This window comes from Rhododendron vialii, chromosome 12a (genome assembly GCF_030253575.1).
Source record: "Rhododendron vialii isolate Sample 1 chromosome 12a, ASM3025357v1".
Classification (NCBI taxonomy): Eukaryota; Viridiplantae; Streptophyta; class Magnoliopsida; order Ericales; family Ericaceae; genus Rhododendron; species Rhododendron vialii.
The window spans coordinates 28,060,123-28,075,907 of NC_080568.1; the positions used below are offsets into that span (position 1 = coordinate 28,060,123).

The 15,785-nt window shown below is 37.6% G+C and overlaps 2 protein-coding genes across 2 annotated transcripts; both read left to right on the plus strand.

Moving 5' to 3' along the window:
- Positions 1 to 1,024: 1,024 nt before the first annotated feature.
- Positions 1,025 to 8,460, plus strand: LOC131311700 (uncharacterized). Its single transcript, XM_058339251.1, has 10 exons — positions 1,025 to 1,377; positions 2,909 to 3,075; positions 3,170 to 3,234; positions 4,822 to 4,862; positions 5,053 to 5,141; positions 5,222 to 5,335; positions 5,949 to 6,026; positions 6,751 to 6,816; positions 7,328 to 7,396; positions 7,966 to 8,460. The coding sequence occupies exons 1-10, from the start codon at positions 1,224 to 1,226 to the stop codon at positions 8,071 to 8,073; spliced, it is 951 nt and encodes a 316-aa protein (XP_058195234.1). The 5' UTR covers positions 1,025 to 1,223; the 3' UTR covers positions 8,074 to 8,460.
- A 1,581-nt stretch (positions 8,461 to 10,041) lies between these two features.
- On the plus strand, positions 10,042 to 13,982 carry LOC131311685 (HVA22-like protein a). The gene is made up of 5 exons (XM_058339228.1): positions 10,042 to 10,291; positions 10,665 to 10,691; positions 11,457 to 11,579; positions 13,060 to 13,303; positions 13,635 to 13,982. The coding sequence occupies exons 1-5, from the start codon at positions 10,230 to 10,232 to the stop codon at positions 13,692 to 13,694; spliced, it is 516 nt and encodes a 171-aa protein (XP_058195211.1). The 5' UTR covers positions 10,042 to 10,229; the 3' UTR covers positions 13,695 to 13,982.
- Positions 13,983 to 15,785: the final 1,803 nt, after the last annotated feature.

The window sequence follows — 15,785 nt, forward strand, 5'->3', positions numbered from 1 at the left end:
TAGCAGTTCGAAACTCCAGTGGTTGTGCCACAGTGTTGGGACACGACCTATGGCCCAGAAATTCACGTGAACGGTGGATCCCTAACGTGTGCACAAATCTTTACATTGCCATTAGCCGAAGCATTAAACAGGCTGTAGGAGGATGCAGCCGTACTGGCTCCTAAGAGGTTTTAGGGTTTTCAGGGAGAGAAACACCGAGGTTACAAATACAAACCTTTCCAACTTTCACAGGAGGCCCATAGTTGGCCATTGTGAGGTACTGCCCTTGTTTTGTAAATTGTGTTGCTAATCTGTTCCTCTGCACATCATCCGACTGATTACAATTCTAATTTATGGTACTTCCTCGGCCAATTTTGAGTTTTACATGATTTGTGTTCATCGATTCTGTTTGCGTAGCATCACTCGCAGCCATTCTAAACCGTTCTAATGTCTATGATGAAGTTTGAATGCCTAGTGCCAAGAATGCTTAAAAATGTAAGGAAAGAGTGAAATGAGATTATTCGCAGTTTAACAATGAGATGGAGGCTCAACCAAAAAAAATGTCCAAGAGAGTGGAACAAAATCTCTACTAGTACTCCTTTGGTCCCAAATTTTTGTCCATTTTTTGGCATGCATGTATTTTTATATATATATTTTTTATTTGTAAAGTTTTTTATGATTTAAAAACTTCCTTTATTATAAATAATAAAGAATATGATCGGTATTGCATGTAAAAAAACTAAAATTACCAGAATTTTTTTGAGATGTCTGAAATAGTGATTCTTTTTTAAGGTTCTTAACGTTATATAGTATATTTTATCTATAAAAGTTTGGCATGAATATTTTTTAATCCTCGATATACCCTAAAAATTGTAAAAGAGAGATTCAAAACCACATACAGGATGAAATTATTTCATGAGAAAAGAAAGAAAATTGTTTTTGTTTTTTAAAAAATTACTCATTTAGATTGAACATTTTGATAAAAAAATTAAAAAGTAAAGTAAAAAAAAGAAATGTTTTAATTGGCCTTTCCATTTCTCTCGTCAGAAGGCTCCCTCTCCTTTCTCACCTTTCTCACCATGCGGTGTTAGTGATTTTCCTCCCACCTTCCCCCTTTACGTGTGTGCAGGGATTCTTTGGTGTACCAACGGGAATCCCCAAGCTCTCAACACAACTGGGTCGTGACAGACGACTGACCCACACTACAGTCTCACCCCAATAATGCAATTCTTGAACCGGTGGCGATGATGGCCAGGACTAGGAAATTCTGGAGTCATTCAAAAGCAGCAGCAGCTCTGATCTGGGTTTCCTCTGCAATTCTCTTCTACTGTGTTCTCCGAATGGCCCTTCGAAATTCTTCCCCTATTAATCATCCCAGTTCCTCCACTTCTTCTTCAGGTACTCTCAATCCTTCCGCTATTGCAATTTAGTTTATTTTTCCTTTTTATGAGATTTCTTCTTTTCTATGAGATTTCCCAGCAGCCAAACGGGACACAGATCGATGTAATTACTGGTATGAGTGTGTATATCAATGTGCACGAAGGAATGACAGGTTAAACTATGAATACCCATCTTTTTTTTTTTGGTAGGGTGTCCCGGGCCAACTTGTACTCACTCGGACAAATCGGTACAGCCCCTTCCACAGCTGTTTCACACGCTTAGTGAGGTGGCCCAAGAGTTATGGCTGGGAGAAATGATCCTGAGACCTTTGGTGTGACCAAACCCCTAAGTCCTAGGCCAAGACCAAGGCCAAGACCACTTGGCCAACCCTTGGGGTTTATGAATACCCATCTTTAGAATTATACTTTAGTAAATCCATTGTATCGAGATTTTGATTATGGTAATCTTTGGAATGGGTCGGTTTTACGAGGATATACTCCATCCGCCCCGATTTGTTTGTCCACTTTTTGACTTTGCACTGTCCCAATTTATTTGTCCATTTGACTTTTAAATGGAGTAGTAGATAAACTTAGGCTTGAGTACATTTCCATTTACAGTTTGTTAGATATTCCCTCAGAATGATCCGCAGGGATTGGATCATATTTCACTCTTTTTCTATGCTGTTAAAATGCATAAACACGTCTTACTCAAATCTTCACTCGAACTCAAATTTGAGTAAACCCCGCTTAAAACTCCCTCCACTCCTTTACTCAAACCCGTAACGATTTGAGTTTCGTCAAATCAAGGGATACTTAAATCTGTGCTCAAATATGTTTTCTTTCTTGCTAATTTAAAACTATGCTAGTATTGAAGCTTTTAGTCAAATTTATTCCTGGATTTGAGTTTGCCCCTTTTCCAATTTGATGCTACCTTCCTCATGTGTGATATTAGAAATTTTCCATTCTCCTTTGTATTGATCAAAATCGTATGTTACAAATCATCAAGTAGAGTGGATTTTTACGAAGGTTTGCATTACTAAGTGAGATGGATCAATCAGTGGGTCTTGGCCATCATAGATGATGCTTCACATTTTTGAGTTTGGGAATTAATTCAAGTCAGTCCTTCAATAGAAATTCCCTCCCTACCATTTTTTGTCCATTGTTTTTGTATCGGATGTCTCTGAATAATGTCCATTGTGGGAACTTGTATTTATTATTTCAAAATGTTTTCCTTTTTGAAAGTATAAGTGCATGTCATTTTTGAAAGAATACTTAATAAATTAATGCTGTATTGGTTGGGTTTTAACATGTGAAATTCTTTTCCTAAATAGTTGGGACCTTAGAACCTAAGTTGCTGTGTTTTAGATTGCAACAGTGACTAGGATAGACATTCATTTGTTTCTAACACATTCCATGAGCTCACGATATCTGGATTACTGTGGATACCCCACGTGGAAGCTTTGTGGGTGAACATGAATGATTCTGGAAGCCTACTCATATGCAATGAACTACTTGAGTGGTTTTGTAACTTGTGAATGGGCGTGGAACAGATGCTTCTATTTCAAATGCGGAAAAAAGGGCTATAATTTATGAAAAGATGGCGAGGGATTTGGATGAGCATGGGGCAGCTTTTCTTAAGCATGGAGAAACTTCTCAGTCATTGTCACTTTCTGATCTCTTTGCTATAAAGGATGGATCCGTAACACCTATCCTCAAGGTAAAATGTGAGTAAGCAAAATCAGGTTGAATCTTGTGGCTCTTTTCCTTTCTCTTTGTTATGCCAATGATGCTTAGCTTCCTTTTGTTGTCAGGCTGCCATCCCTCCTGTGCGAGCTAATGTTTTATATCTTCGTCCAGAGTACTCGGTTCATATCTCGTAAGAGTTTTATACTTTTGTATGTTGTCGCGAATATGTTCCCTAATAGTGTAGTTTGTAATGTATTGGTAGGAGACATTTGTATGCTCTGTTCTACACTTAGATTGGTGATTAGAAGTTTGTGAATATATAGGGGTACTAAAATAAAGAAAACGCCCCCCATTCTCTGTGTCCATTCCATTTTTAGACATCCCAATATTCTTGGCAATTTTGGAAAGTAAGGACTTGGTGTCATAGTGTATCAAAATTTTCATCTTTCAAGCTGTGAATGCATTCAATTGCGCAAATTAGGGGATTGGTTCTTGTTCTACCATTATGGTGTGGACACATTCAGTGCATTTGCCTGTGTAAAAGCTGGATCAACTTTAGGGAACAGAAATACGGGGAGTCTCATATTGCTAATCACAGATGGTCCGATCTCAGGATAATTCTCAGCTTGGGCCTCTGTTCTCATTTCTTCTCTCACTGACCATAATTGAACCCAGGGGCCAGGAAACATCCTACAAGCACCCATGTCACTACCAGCATGGGTGATAGGATAGCATTACCAATGTGGTCGCCTGGTAGGTAATGCTTGAAATCGTCACACTCTTGCAGAGCATCTCTAACTTGAGATAGTGGATGTAGACATATGTGGAGTTTGGAAAAGTTCAATAAGAGATACGGGGATTTTTTGAAGTGAAGACTAAGGCAAAAGAACTAATAAGAAATTATGCATGAATGAGTAATGGTGTGCGATACATATCCCATATTCACCTAGGTTTAGCCTATTTAGATTCATATGCTTTTTACCAGAGCATCCATATCGATTTAGGTCTTCTTCTCCCTCCAACGGTTCCATTTACAACAATGTTATGGCTCCTATATGGTGAATTTATTGGTTGTTATAGTATGTGACCGAACCACCCAAGTCTATCTATAGAGGGTTTGAGCTAGTGTGAAAAGTTTGAGTTTTAAGTACCATATGAGTGTTAAAGTTGTCAATTCGCTGAGACAATGGGCACTGAATTTATGCATGATTTGGATGCATCGTGACTTAGGCCCCGTTCTCTTGAACTTAACTTAAACTTAACTTAAATCTGGGAGTTTTGTCCTATTTTTTAGCTAAAAAGTGGTTATTTCTCAAAATACTCTGGTAAAAGTAAAAAAAAAAATTTAATTTTCCAATTCCTATCTTCGAGATGAATCAATAACCCACAAAAGTTTGGCGCAAAACTAACAAATGCGAAAAAAATTCAAATAAGGACAACTCTCAGATTTAAGTTAAGTTCAAGAGAACAGGGCCTTAATTCAAAATTCCTAGAGGAAGAAAAACTAGTTATCATCAGCAACAATCTATTGTAATTCAAGAATACGAGGGGCTATTTGTGTATGCCATTAACATGGCGTGGTTGTTTCAAATTGTATGCATTTTTCTAAAGTCATTTATGCACATCGTACTTCAGTTGCATGAATGTCTGGTATACACTATACACAATTTAGGATCTTTTTACAGTCCCTTTCCTTATAATTTACGAAAAGTTAAAAAAAAAAAGAATAAGAAGAAGCCTGGATACTTAGTTCATAATCATGCTTGGCTTGCTGCAGGGAAGCTGTAAGGAGTGTATTCCTCCCCCACTTTGACAAAAGTAAGATATCTTCTGATTTAACTACTCTTGAGGTTTGGGTGGTAGTTTGATGTTCGAACTCTTGAAGCTAAACTAGCTTCCAAAGTTCCATCCTGAATCACCAGCGCTTCAATTAATTGGCCAGCCTAAAAAAATTTCACTCTGTATTTCTGCTTTCATATAATGCTATCCCGTTGTTTTCTTTCTTCAGTGATCTGGTTTCAGAACTCAACCTTGTACCATTTTAGCATGTTCCATGCCTCCCACCATATTGCACCTGTTCCTGCCACAGAATACGAGGTTATACCTTCTGGAGCCATGAGCTTCTTCTCATTATGATATAATTCTAGCTGTACTGAAGTATATCCTTTTTCTAGCAGATCAAAGCTGAAGCAAATGCCGTCAAAGCAGTTGCAGAGGGTCTCTGCCCTTTAAAAATTGTCTTAGATAGGGTGGTTTTGACTTCAACAGGGGTGCTTCTGGGGTGCTGGCAGGTTACTTCCATGGACTTACACTTGTGTTGGATATTTGTATGTATGAATGCATAATACAGTTGTATATGTATCTCTACTCATTGATTCAGGTATTTTACGTATGTGACTGTGTGCGATAGCATTTTGGGAATTACATAAATCTGAATAGTGAGTCAACATTTTGATTTTGGTAAATATGCAGCTCCTCTGTATCGTATTTTGTCATTGGTCCCAGAGAGTCTGTACCTATATACTTGGGAAGAAGTTGTTCAAACCAATGGTTAAAATAAAAGAAGTTGGTCACATTAACTAATAAGGCGGTCATTGTTCTGCAATATTTTTATCTCCTAGTTCAGTTCCAAATAAATAGCTCTGGGCCTACAGAATTCTTGGAAGTCATTCATTATTGTGAAAGACCAGAGTAAATGTTTGGGTCCTTGTCCTGTGTCTTTAGGTGAGGTTGTCGTCAATGTAATTTTGACATTCAGAAGTCTAGCTCTCATCTTTTTGTGTGTTGTTGATGTGACTAATGTGATTCATATCGGTTTTATCTATAATGAAATTTCAGATGTGATCTCATTTGTGAGGCTAGCCTTTTTGAAATTTAGTTTGATAATAGTGTATATCTTTGCAGGTTACCTCTGGAACAGATCCTGTAACCATTCGTGCTAAACTGAGATCTGCTCTTCCGTGTGCCCCGGAGAAACAACTTGTAAGAATCATGTGAACTCTCACCTCATCACGTTGAACAGTGGGCTGATGTTCGAGTCCACCCTTTGTCAAGTAAGCCAAAAAAATAATGAATTACTGGTTCAAAAATATGCTTGGCTTTTGTAAGTGTCATCAGACCTGAAAACTTATCCTAACATGTTTTTTGTCGGAACTTCTGCAAGGATAGTGCTTTTCACACTCCCCTTCTATATCCGCTGTCCTTTTTTCATCCTTTTGCATGTGAATTTACAACGTTGTCCTTTCATTTGTTCACTTTTTCACACAGGAAAGGCCGATGCTGTAAGTTCTCATGAATTGAAAAGCAACGAATCATATGGTAAACTGAGGAATGCAAGAATCCATTACACAATTGATTTGAATGAACTTATTTCCTTGAAATTTACCGACACCATTTTTTATGCCGCCAAAAGAATTCAGTGATGCTGGTACTCCCATCTCATTTTGAGTAGTTTTTTACAATTTTGTATAAACAAAAAGCTGAGATGGATTAGGCAAGAACTTATTGTCTATATTTCTAATTTCCATCACCTTTGCTACCATCTTTAGTGCCTGATTAATGCTATCAATATAATCTCACCAGTCAAACGTGCATGGCTCTTCTATCCTCAGTGAAATGGAAACATGAGTTTGGGTCCGATAATAACTTAGCAGTGATTGTTCCAGTTTCTACCACTTTTCCCTTACTCGGTCCGTTTCTGCTGCAGTATGATGCTGCTATTCTTCATACATCATTTGCAAGGCTACTTGGTCGGCCTAATACTTCACCGGCGGTAATAATTTACATTCTGCAATTTGTACTTATCATACAAAAAATTACAAGTTGCATTTAATTTGTTAAATCAGGTTATCCATCTCTATTTATTTTTCAACATGTATACATGTTATAGCTCTAGCTTCAACCAAGAGAAAAAAATATGCTTGGTTGTGATATGTGCAGCCATGAACTGAATCACTCTTACAGATGCTGAAAGTGTATATGGTTTACATTATCTGTTCGAGAAACTCGAGGCAACTAATGTTTGGTAAATCACATGCTGCAATTCCAATTGTTGGGGATGTAGAAAGTAAAACGAAAATATTTGAAACAGGATGATTTTGAAACTAGAAGCTTTCATTATTCGACATCTATTGGGTAATGTTTGCTGTTATTTTATTTTATTTAATTTATGTTTGTAGTGGTGTGACGGTGTCCAAGTTTCATGGTTTAATACTTCTGGGCATCTTTAGATATGCATTTTAGGACCTCTGCCTGAGTTTGATACATTTTCCTGTCTTGTTCAGGAGGCAGATGAAACTCGTTTTTTCCATGACCTAGTCACACGACTAAACAACAAACTCAATGGATTCCAGGTACTTCTTTGCCGGCTTCCCTATGTTTTTCCTTCTAATTGGTATGACTTGGTTCAATTTTGGGTAGACACATTTGTGCTTTGTCTAGCTTCCCGTGCAAAAGCCTCAAGGTACAAAATAGATAAACACTGCTACCTCCCAAGCCTCTTTAGGCATCCATTAAATTTTGTATTCATATGTTTGGGGTTGGTCTGGATGAAAATTCCAGCGTAGATATTGTTGCAGCAACAAAACAATGTGTACATCTGGGCATAGGTTTTATGGACCCACTACTTGATCAGTCAATGTTACTCACACCATTTGTCCAGTCACTATTGTTGTTTCCGAGCTTCTGCTACTGTTGTTGTTTGTGCTTATATTTCTTGGAGCGTGACATCTATTGTCATTGGTTTTTATAAACATAGGCCGTCATATATCATGTTGGCCGATACATAACGGGGTTGCAGCTATAAGAGGTTTTTGGTTTTTGAAGTGAACAAGTTCTTTCAGAGAAAAAAGTCTAGCTTTAGTTGCAGAACTACATTCTTTGCCCTTATCTCTTATGGCTTCCTTTTTGTGCGAATTTCAAGGCAATGGTTAGTGAGCTCTGGTATGTAGAGGAATTTGACGTTTTGGCACTTGCGTTGGATGGCAAAATGAAGGTTCGAAAGTTCCAACTCGGCTGCTCACAAACCTGAGGATGCCAAAGCTTGTGAAATATGATATCTGAACGAGGTTTATCCATCAAGATGTGGTTTTCTATAAAAATTATGACACTGCAAGTGCTGTCCCGTGACCGTGCTCTGATAAGTTGAAGTTCTAGTTGCCCTCTTCCGTATTTTTCTCGTGTGTCTTCCGTGTTTCATCGCTTAGAAGAAGCAATATCATATAATCCCGGGGGTTATATTGGTGACCTAATGGCAGGGGAGCCGGTGACTGAAGCCCTTGTGAACGGTGGCCGTAATTGGTCTTGAGATAGCAAAATTATATATTCAATTGTCTCTTTACAGCTGAAGTATTATCATTGGTGTGTAATTTGATGCTACATTGTTTCATTTTCGTATTCCATTAAGTTTTCTTTTTTATTCTGGAAAATGCAAGTGATTATTGGCCAACCGTGCAAGTGATTATTCCACAAGTGTTATGCCTCCTTTTTGGTGGCACACGGTTCTAACAGATACCATGTAATCCCGTTCATTTGACTGAAGTTTAAATCTTACAAACTACAACTACCACTAAAGGAAAAAAATCCCCATGAATGGGGCCCACTTCCTCTCATTGTACATTAGGCTGGTCCACGAATATACGTAGTACTTTTCCCAAAAGTTTGTTGTAGTTACACTTTTGTTTCTTATGAAATTAAATGGGGCACATATTCTACCACCAATTAATTTTTTTTTTTAATAGTATGTTGCATTGTTCTTCACTTGATATATTGAAAATAAATATTTCCCATTTTGACCTGGGGTTTGAAGCTTTGCAACAGTGCCAACAGCCCAACCTAACACAGAGTCGGTACTAATTTGTTTTTCATGTCTAATAATTCCTAACATTGAATCTCATTTGGGAAACATGGCCGCAGATATACTAACAAATTTAGGTGCAACCTCCATCGGCCTCCCAACTCAACGTTGGCAACCTACTCTTGCCATAAAGAAAATATTCAGTCCTTACCACGAAAGCAAAAAATCGTATAGTATCAAATATTGTATCGAAATGAAGGGTTAGAAATTGATTTTCTATGAATAATTTAGGTGTGCGTAAGCTGATGCAGACACTGACCTACCGGACGGGCGGCGGCCAAGGAAGATTTGTGATTCCATAAGTAACTCAGTGAGTGCTTTCTAATTAAGAATGGATTGATATCAAGAAAAAAGGAAAATGAGGAGTCAAGGGGCGTGTGCATAAGACCCGCCAAACGAATCGTGTTACTTGTGCACGCATAAGATTCTATTATTTATTTTGAACATTTAATTTCATTTATTTTGTAACTAGGTGCTTCATGCAAAAAATCAGTTTGATCTCATATCGGTAGCCATGTGATGAACTTCATTTATCTTGAAAAAAATACGTAGCTATTACAATTTCGGGTAAAAAAAACGTTAGATAAATGTGTTTTGACCAGACGGCTACCCATGTCCATTCAACTTGAGGCGGATCTAGTGATGAGTTCACAACATGTGTGATGTGCTCTTAAGCACATCATCATGAGGCAACAGTTAACCAGACTGGATTGTGTGTGGACTATTTTAATAAGAAAAATTATACTATCTATACTTTTTTGTTTTTTTTTTTTTGAGAGGGTGAGAGGAAGCCAATGTAGCAACTCTCTTTGGGTGTGACCATAGAGACTCCCTACTTGTTAATGGAATATCCGATTTGAGTCATAGCTACCGTCCGGAAGGACGGCCCGTCACCACTGCACTACTTTAGTGCACAACTGATGAGAACTCCCCCTTTAGTCCGCAACGAGGTTCGAGTAACTGCCCGGACTCGAACTCCCGCCTGGGTTAAGGGAGGCTACTCATTTTTATTTTTTTTGATCCGCGGGAGGCTACTCATTAGAAAAAGAAAATAAACACATAGTAAAAGATTATACAGTAATGAAAACTAACGACTCCTCGAAATGTTCCTAGGAGAGCATGGAATTTCTTTGAAAAGTCGGTGTTTATTGTCAGAACAATTAACCCCCCCCCCCCCCCCCCCCAGCTTAAACCAGAGGCACACTCTTCTTCTCTCCTTGTTTACGCTTTCTTCTTCTACTTCTTCTTATTCTTTCTGACGAAATTGTGGGTTGAGATTCAGAACAAGCGAAGAAAACCAGACAAAGACGTAGAAAACCCTGTTATAGATCATGGGATCTGAAGCTCGAAGCTTCCTCAAGGTCGTTGCTAACAACTTCGATGTCCTCGCTGGGTATTTACTTTTTACCCCTCTCTCTCTCTCTCTACCAAATTGTACATACACAGAAAATCAATGCCCTCAATTCCCATCTCGATCTCTTCACAGATTAGGAATTGTACTCCATCGTATAATGCTCGTTTTCTGCTTCTTTTTTTCTCTGTTAAAGAAAACCCAGATGGGTCATTTTTGTTTTTTCCCCCAATCTTGTAGGAGTAAAAACTAATTCGAATTGTTTTTTTTTTCTTTCTGAAATATGAATTTTTGCACAATCCATAGAGAGCCCATATGGGTGATAATTATTTTTCTGTGCATATTTTTGTTAATTCTGCGGAAACGGTGCTGTTTCTGACTCTCTTTGATTTGCCTCGGTTGTTTTCTTCTGCAGGCCTGTGGTTAGTCTTCTTTATCCTCTGTAAGTCTAATTTCCAACCCTTGAATTCGACTTTATACTAAGAGTACGATGTTTAGTGATCAACAAGTGGAACCAGTGGTCCTGTTTGTTCTGTTGATTGACAATGGATGGGAGTTTTGATTATACTTAAGAAATGACAATGGATGGGAGTTTTGATTATACAGAAACCAGCAACAACGCATAGCATCTCCGACCAAGCTATCTATCTCTGTTTTAGAGTCTCGAACCTCTCCGACCATGCTACAGAGACTCCCTTTTGGGTGTTTACTATGGAGACTCGTTCAAAAAGTAGAGACTCGTCCGTATTTTCTGTTCATGTTCGGAAAACACATACGACCTTCATAACGTGAATACAATGCTCACAACATTGAAATAACGAGAAAGATATTGACAATACCTTCGAAAATGAGATCAATATTGCACATGTTCTATGAATGGTTAAAAATACTTGTTCAAAATTTCAAGGGAAAATGAAGAAGGAGAGAGTTTCTTTCAAGTAGAGATAGGAATGGGGATTTCACTTTTTCATTAAAGAACAAATTTTTGACTGTCTATTTTTAGAGGTCTTGGGTTGGAGATGCAAAGATGACCATGTTATTTTACAACGTTGTCTTTACCATTTGAAATAGCAGCGTTTTGCCAGTACGAAGAGGGCCCGCTTGAATTCCCACCATTATAGGTGTGTCACATAGGATGTTGAGCAAAATATTGTTACCTTTGCATTGTTGCTCTTAAAGTATATTTGATCAGAAGTTTTCTTGACAGGTACGCCTCAATTAGGGCAATTGAGACCAAGTCCTCTGAAGACGATAGGCAGTGGCTTACTTACTGGATCCTGTATTCTATGATCACCCTCTTTGAGCTTACCTTTGCCAAACTCATTGAATGGTAAGTTGTTTTTGTTTGCGTTTTTTCCCTACATTTAACTTCGGCAATTATTTCACATTCGTAACTAGATTAATTCATGCTGTTTGGTGGTGAATGAAGTTTGCACTAAGCAGAGTTTGCGTTGAACTAGATCCTTCTTCTTCTTCTTGTTTTTTTTTTGACAAGCGCACAATCTTTTATTAAGCTCCAACCAAGAACAATGTACTAGGGATAGGCTCCCTTACAAGAAACAAATTTACAGCAGCTAATACAAAGCAGGAAACAAAAACAACAATCCAATCCTATCTATACAAAGTGTAGAATCCTATCTGATAGCCCCCACAGTTCACAAATGTATTTGTTTTGAGTGGAGTATTTCATCTTCCTTCTTGAACTAAGGAAATCCCGGATGCCATTTATAATCCCTTCAGCCACCTGAGCATGTCCTTTGTCACAGCACGTAAGATATGAGAATATATGAGAATTTCTCACCTTTTTTTCAGTAAGGCCTTGGAATGGGTAGCAGTATCAAAATATGGAGCATTACTTCAAAATAGCGTAATTGAAATCCAATGAGATTCGGAGTTGAGAGATGCCTGAAATACCTCTTCTTTTTTTCCCATGAACTAATCACGCTAAAGGAATAGGAGATGGATATCATGGAACAAAAGTTTAAGTTCCCCATAGCTTTCGGAGATGGGTGAAGACTGGCAAGTACCTTTCAAGTGTCTTGAGATTTCACTTGTTCCAAAAAAGCGTTCTTTGTTTGCAGAACTGCTAAATGTAGTGAACAAAACTGTTAGAATGTTTCTTCTACGTCATAATACAACTTTTGGGTAGTGTACTTGCAAATAAGAAGAGATGGATGAGTGGCAATAGAGAAGAGGATATGTTTTAGTTCTTTTCAACAAGAGGAAATGGTATTTATGTTCACACAATGGAATACTATGCAACGTGGGTTTCATAAGAACCTAACCTACCACACTCCAAAAGGATTTGTCTAACTTTCAGGGAAGTGGAGGACCTTAAATACTTCTATGTTATAACCTAAAGGGTTCGCTCCAATGTGGGCAGAATAGAAGACGCTTGATGTTATTTTCCGTGGAAATAATATTCAGATTCAAACAAGGGGAGGGATATCTGTGAGACTGCACCAATTAGTATTAACGATTAAGTGATGTTATGTTGGAATTGTTTTGCAGTCATTACTAACTGTTGCATTGTCCCAGAGTAGAGATTCATTTAAAAGATTGAAGGCCAAACTTCGGTTGAGGCAGGAAGAGTAAAAGTAGGTGGCACCATAAGTAAGAACGAATAACTCTAAAAACTTAAAAAGGGGGCACATTGGAAAAAGGATGAGCAGTAGGCCGAAATGGTATGGAGATCTTGGTATGTATTGGCATCTTAGGCACTGTCATTGATCATGAAGTCCAAAGCGCCTGCATATGTTGTTTTGTGAAGATGTAGAAATCTCTGGCCTCATCTATATTTTGTTTGGCAGGATCCCTTTCTGGTCGCATGCAAAGCTGATCGGAACCTGCTGGTTGGTCATACCCTACTTCAGTGGGGCTGCATATGTGTATGAGCATTATGTTCGGCCTTTCTTTCTTAACCCCCCGAGTATTAACATCTGGCATGTCCCAAGGAAAGAGGACATCTTCAGCAAGCCAGACGACATTCTAACTGCTGCAGAAATATATATGCAAGAAAATGGCCCTGAAGCATTTGAGAAGCTCATAAACAAGGTCTGTCTAATTACCATGATATATTTTCTTTAGCCCAACACGCCCTTCTACATGAGAGCTATTACTACCTATAAATTGCTGAGCCGGAGATTACACCTCTGTTCATTGGCTTCATTGATTAATGATAGCTCATAGCTGTGATTACTAAAAGGATAACAAACAGGCTCAACCCATGGCTTGCCGAACAATTCCTTTGTTTTCCAGAAAAATCACAAAACTAGAAGGATCGACATCAAGCAGGCCGAATGTACCTGTAGTGGCATTGCAGTATATGTGTGTTTGATTTCTCTTATACCCAGTTCATATTGTTTCTGGTTCTCTTGCTCTGCAGGCTGAGAGGGAAGCCAAGTGGAGGGGTAGTAACCGCACTTTTTATGACGACGACTACTGATATTGAGCTTCTTCGGTTGCCATACATGTAGCTGCTGACCTGCTTTGTTGAGAGGAACAACTCTGTGCTGTTGTTAGGAGCATCTTTGGGTTGGATACTTTCCTTTTCTGTATGTAGTTTTTCTTGGTCTTCAGTTTTGCTAATCACTGCTCCTTGTGATTGTACCGTATAATCGTGAAACTCTTGTATAAGCTTCTCTCATACACCACGCTTGTTACATATAATATTTTTTGGGAGAAGATTTGTCATTTAAAAAATGTATGAATTAATGAAACTTTTTTTTTTTTTTTTTTACGCGTTCTTTATTCTTAGATACTAGAAAGAGTCGAGACATAACCTCTGGTGTTAAATTGAAGAAAGTAAAGAACACACATAACACAAAATATGAGAGACTGTGGTTTCTTCGAAAGTGTCGATCGAGAGATTGATCTTCAAGACCAACAAAACTATTGTTGCAATATTTCCACTACTCACAATATTATAGATACGAAATGGATGTTATTATAGATATGAGTTTCCACTATTGCCGAAATTATTTTTTGCGTGTTTTGCCCTTATTTGTCTATAGCGTAAAGACTAATGTTTTCTTCTAACTACTGGACCAAGGCTAGGTTTCTCATATTATCCGTTTCTAATGTTTTCTTCTAACTACTGGACCAAGGCTAGGTTTCTCATATTATCTAAACGGATTAAATGAGCTAAAAGCGCACGAAAACAAGGATTTCGAGATAGGTTATTCTCCTCGCACATACATCAGCTAAAAGTTTATTTTGCAGAAACAACTTGTTTAATTCTCTGAAACTATCGACAAACTTTTTAGGGAAAACCCGGAGTAGTATTTTTTAGCAGAAACGAATGAACTTTTGCTACAAGGTTGAAGACAAAAAAAATTAAATGAAAACTTACCCGAATCTAAGACAAACTTGTGATTAAAAAGCTAGAGTGCGAGGTGTATTTATTGCACCTATTTAGTTTATTTCTTATTTACTGTGAGACCCTTTGGCCTAAATGAAATTTTTCGTCCTCTCTCTCTCTCTCTCTCTCTCTCTCTCTCTCTGTTTGAAAATTTGTTAGATTTGCATCATTCTTCTTGACAGAAAATATGTAAAAAGTAAAAACCTGTAACAGTCGATTTTTTTTTTTAAGACAAAAATAATTCAAAACCAATTTTTAAAAGATTTTGATCTTTACTTTTGTACTCCTTACTTTACTCATCTTGTCGGGAATAATCCAAGTCAATTATTATATAACAAAAAAGTCGTGATTAATATGAGTAAAGTATTCTAGCAAAAAATATTGAAAAAATCCACTAATCATGAAATAATTATGATTTCAAAATATTAATTTAATCTAGCGGAGACAACCATCAAATAAGAAAAATTATTCGCACATAGGCATCGCCTCGTGGTGCGCCAAACTCTTTTTTCACCGCACATTTGTATGGTTTCCGTTACAAAGTATGTGGAGTTCACACAAATGTGTGACAGATAAGAGTTTGGGACATCGCCACGTGGTGCCCTAAAGGCACGGAATAATCACTCCATCAAAAACTTAGCAATAATTAATTAATTAATTACTCCATCAATAATGTATTTTTAAGAAGCAAAAATGGGGCGTGATTTTCGTACTTCCAAAATTGTTAACTACACCCCTAAGAAAAGTGTGAAAATCAATTCCATATTAATTTTTGCATTCACCAAAGTGAACAATTTAGGAAGTGCGAAAATCACTTGATATACATTTTCAAACTCACATGGTTGCGTTTAACCATTAGAGCACAGAGATAAAATCACTCCTCAATTTTATTACTGTGGTAATTACAGCCTCATTCGGCTTAATGACTTTTTTTTTTTTGTATTTATTCAAATTTTTTCACATATTATTGTTTCGTCATAACAATAGAAATTTAAAAAATAGTAAAAAATAACGATCGAAACCCAATTTTTTTTAATAAAAACAAAAAAATAAGCCATTAGACCTATTAAGTCGGATGAGGCCTATATTAGTGGGAATCGGGGAGTGTTTGTAGTGCACCTCCTGCACTTCGGCCGATCCGACCGTTCATTTCGGTATTGAACGGCTCAAATTTGA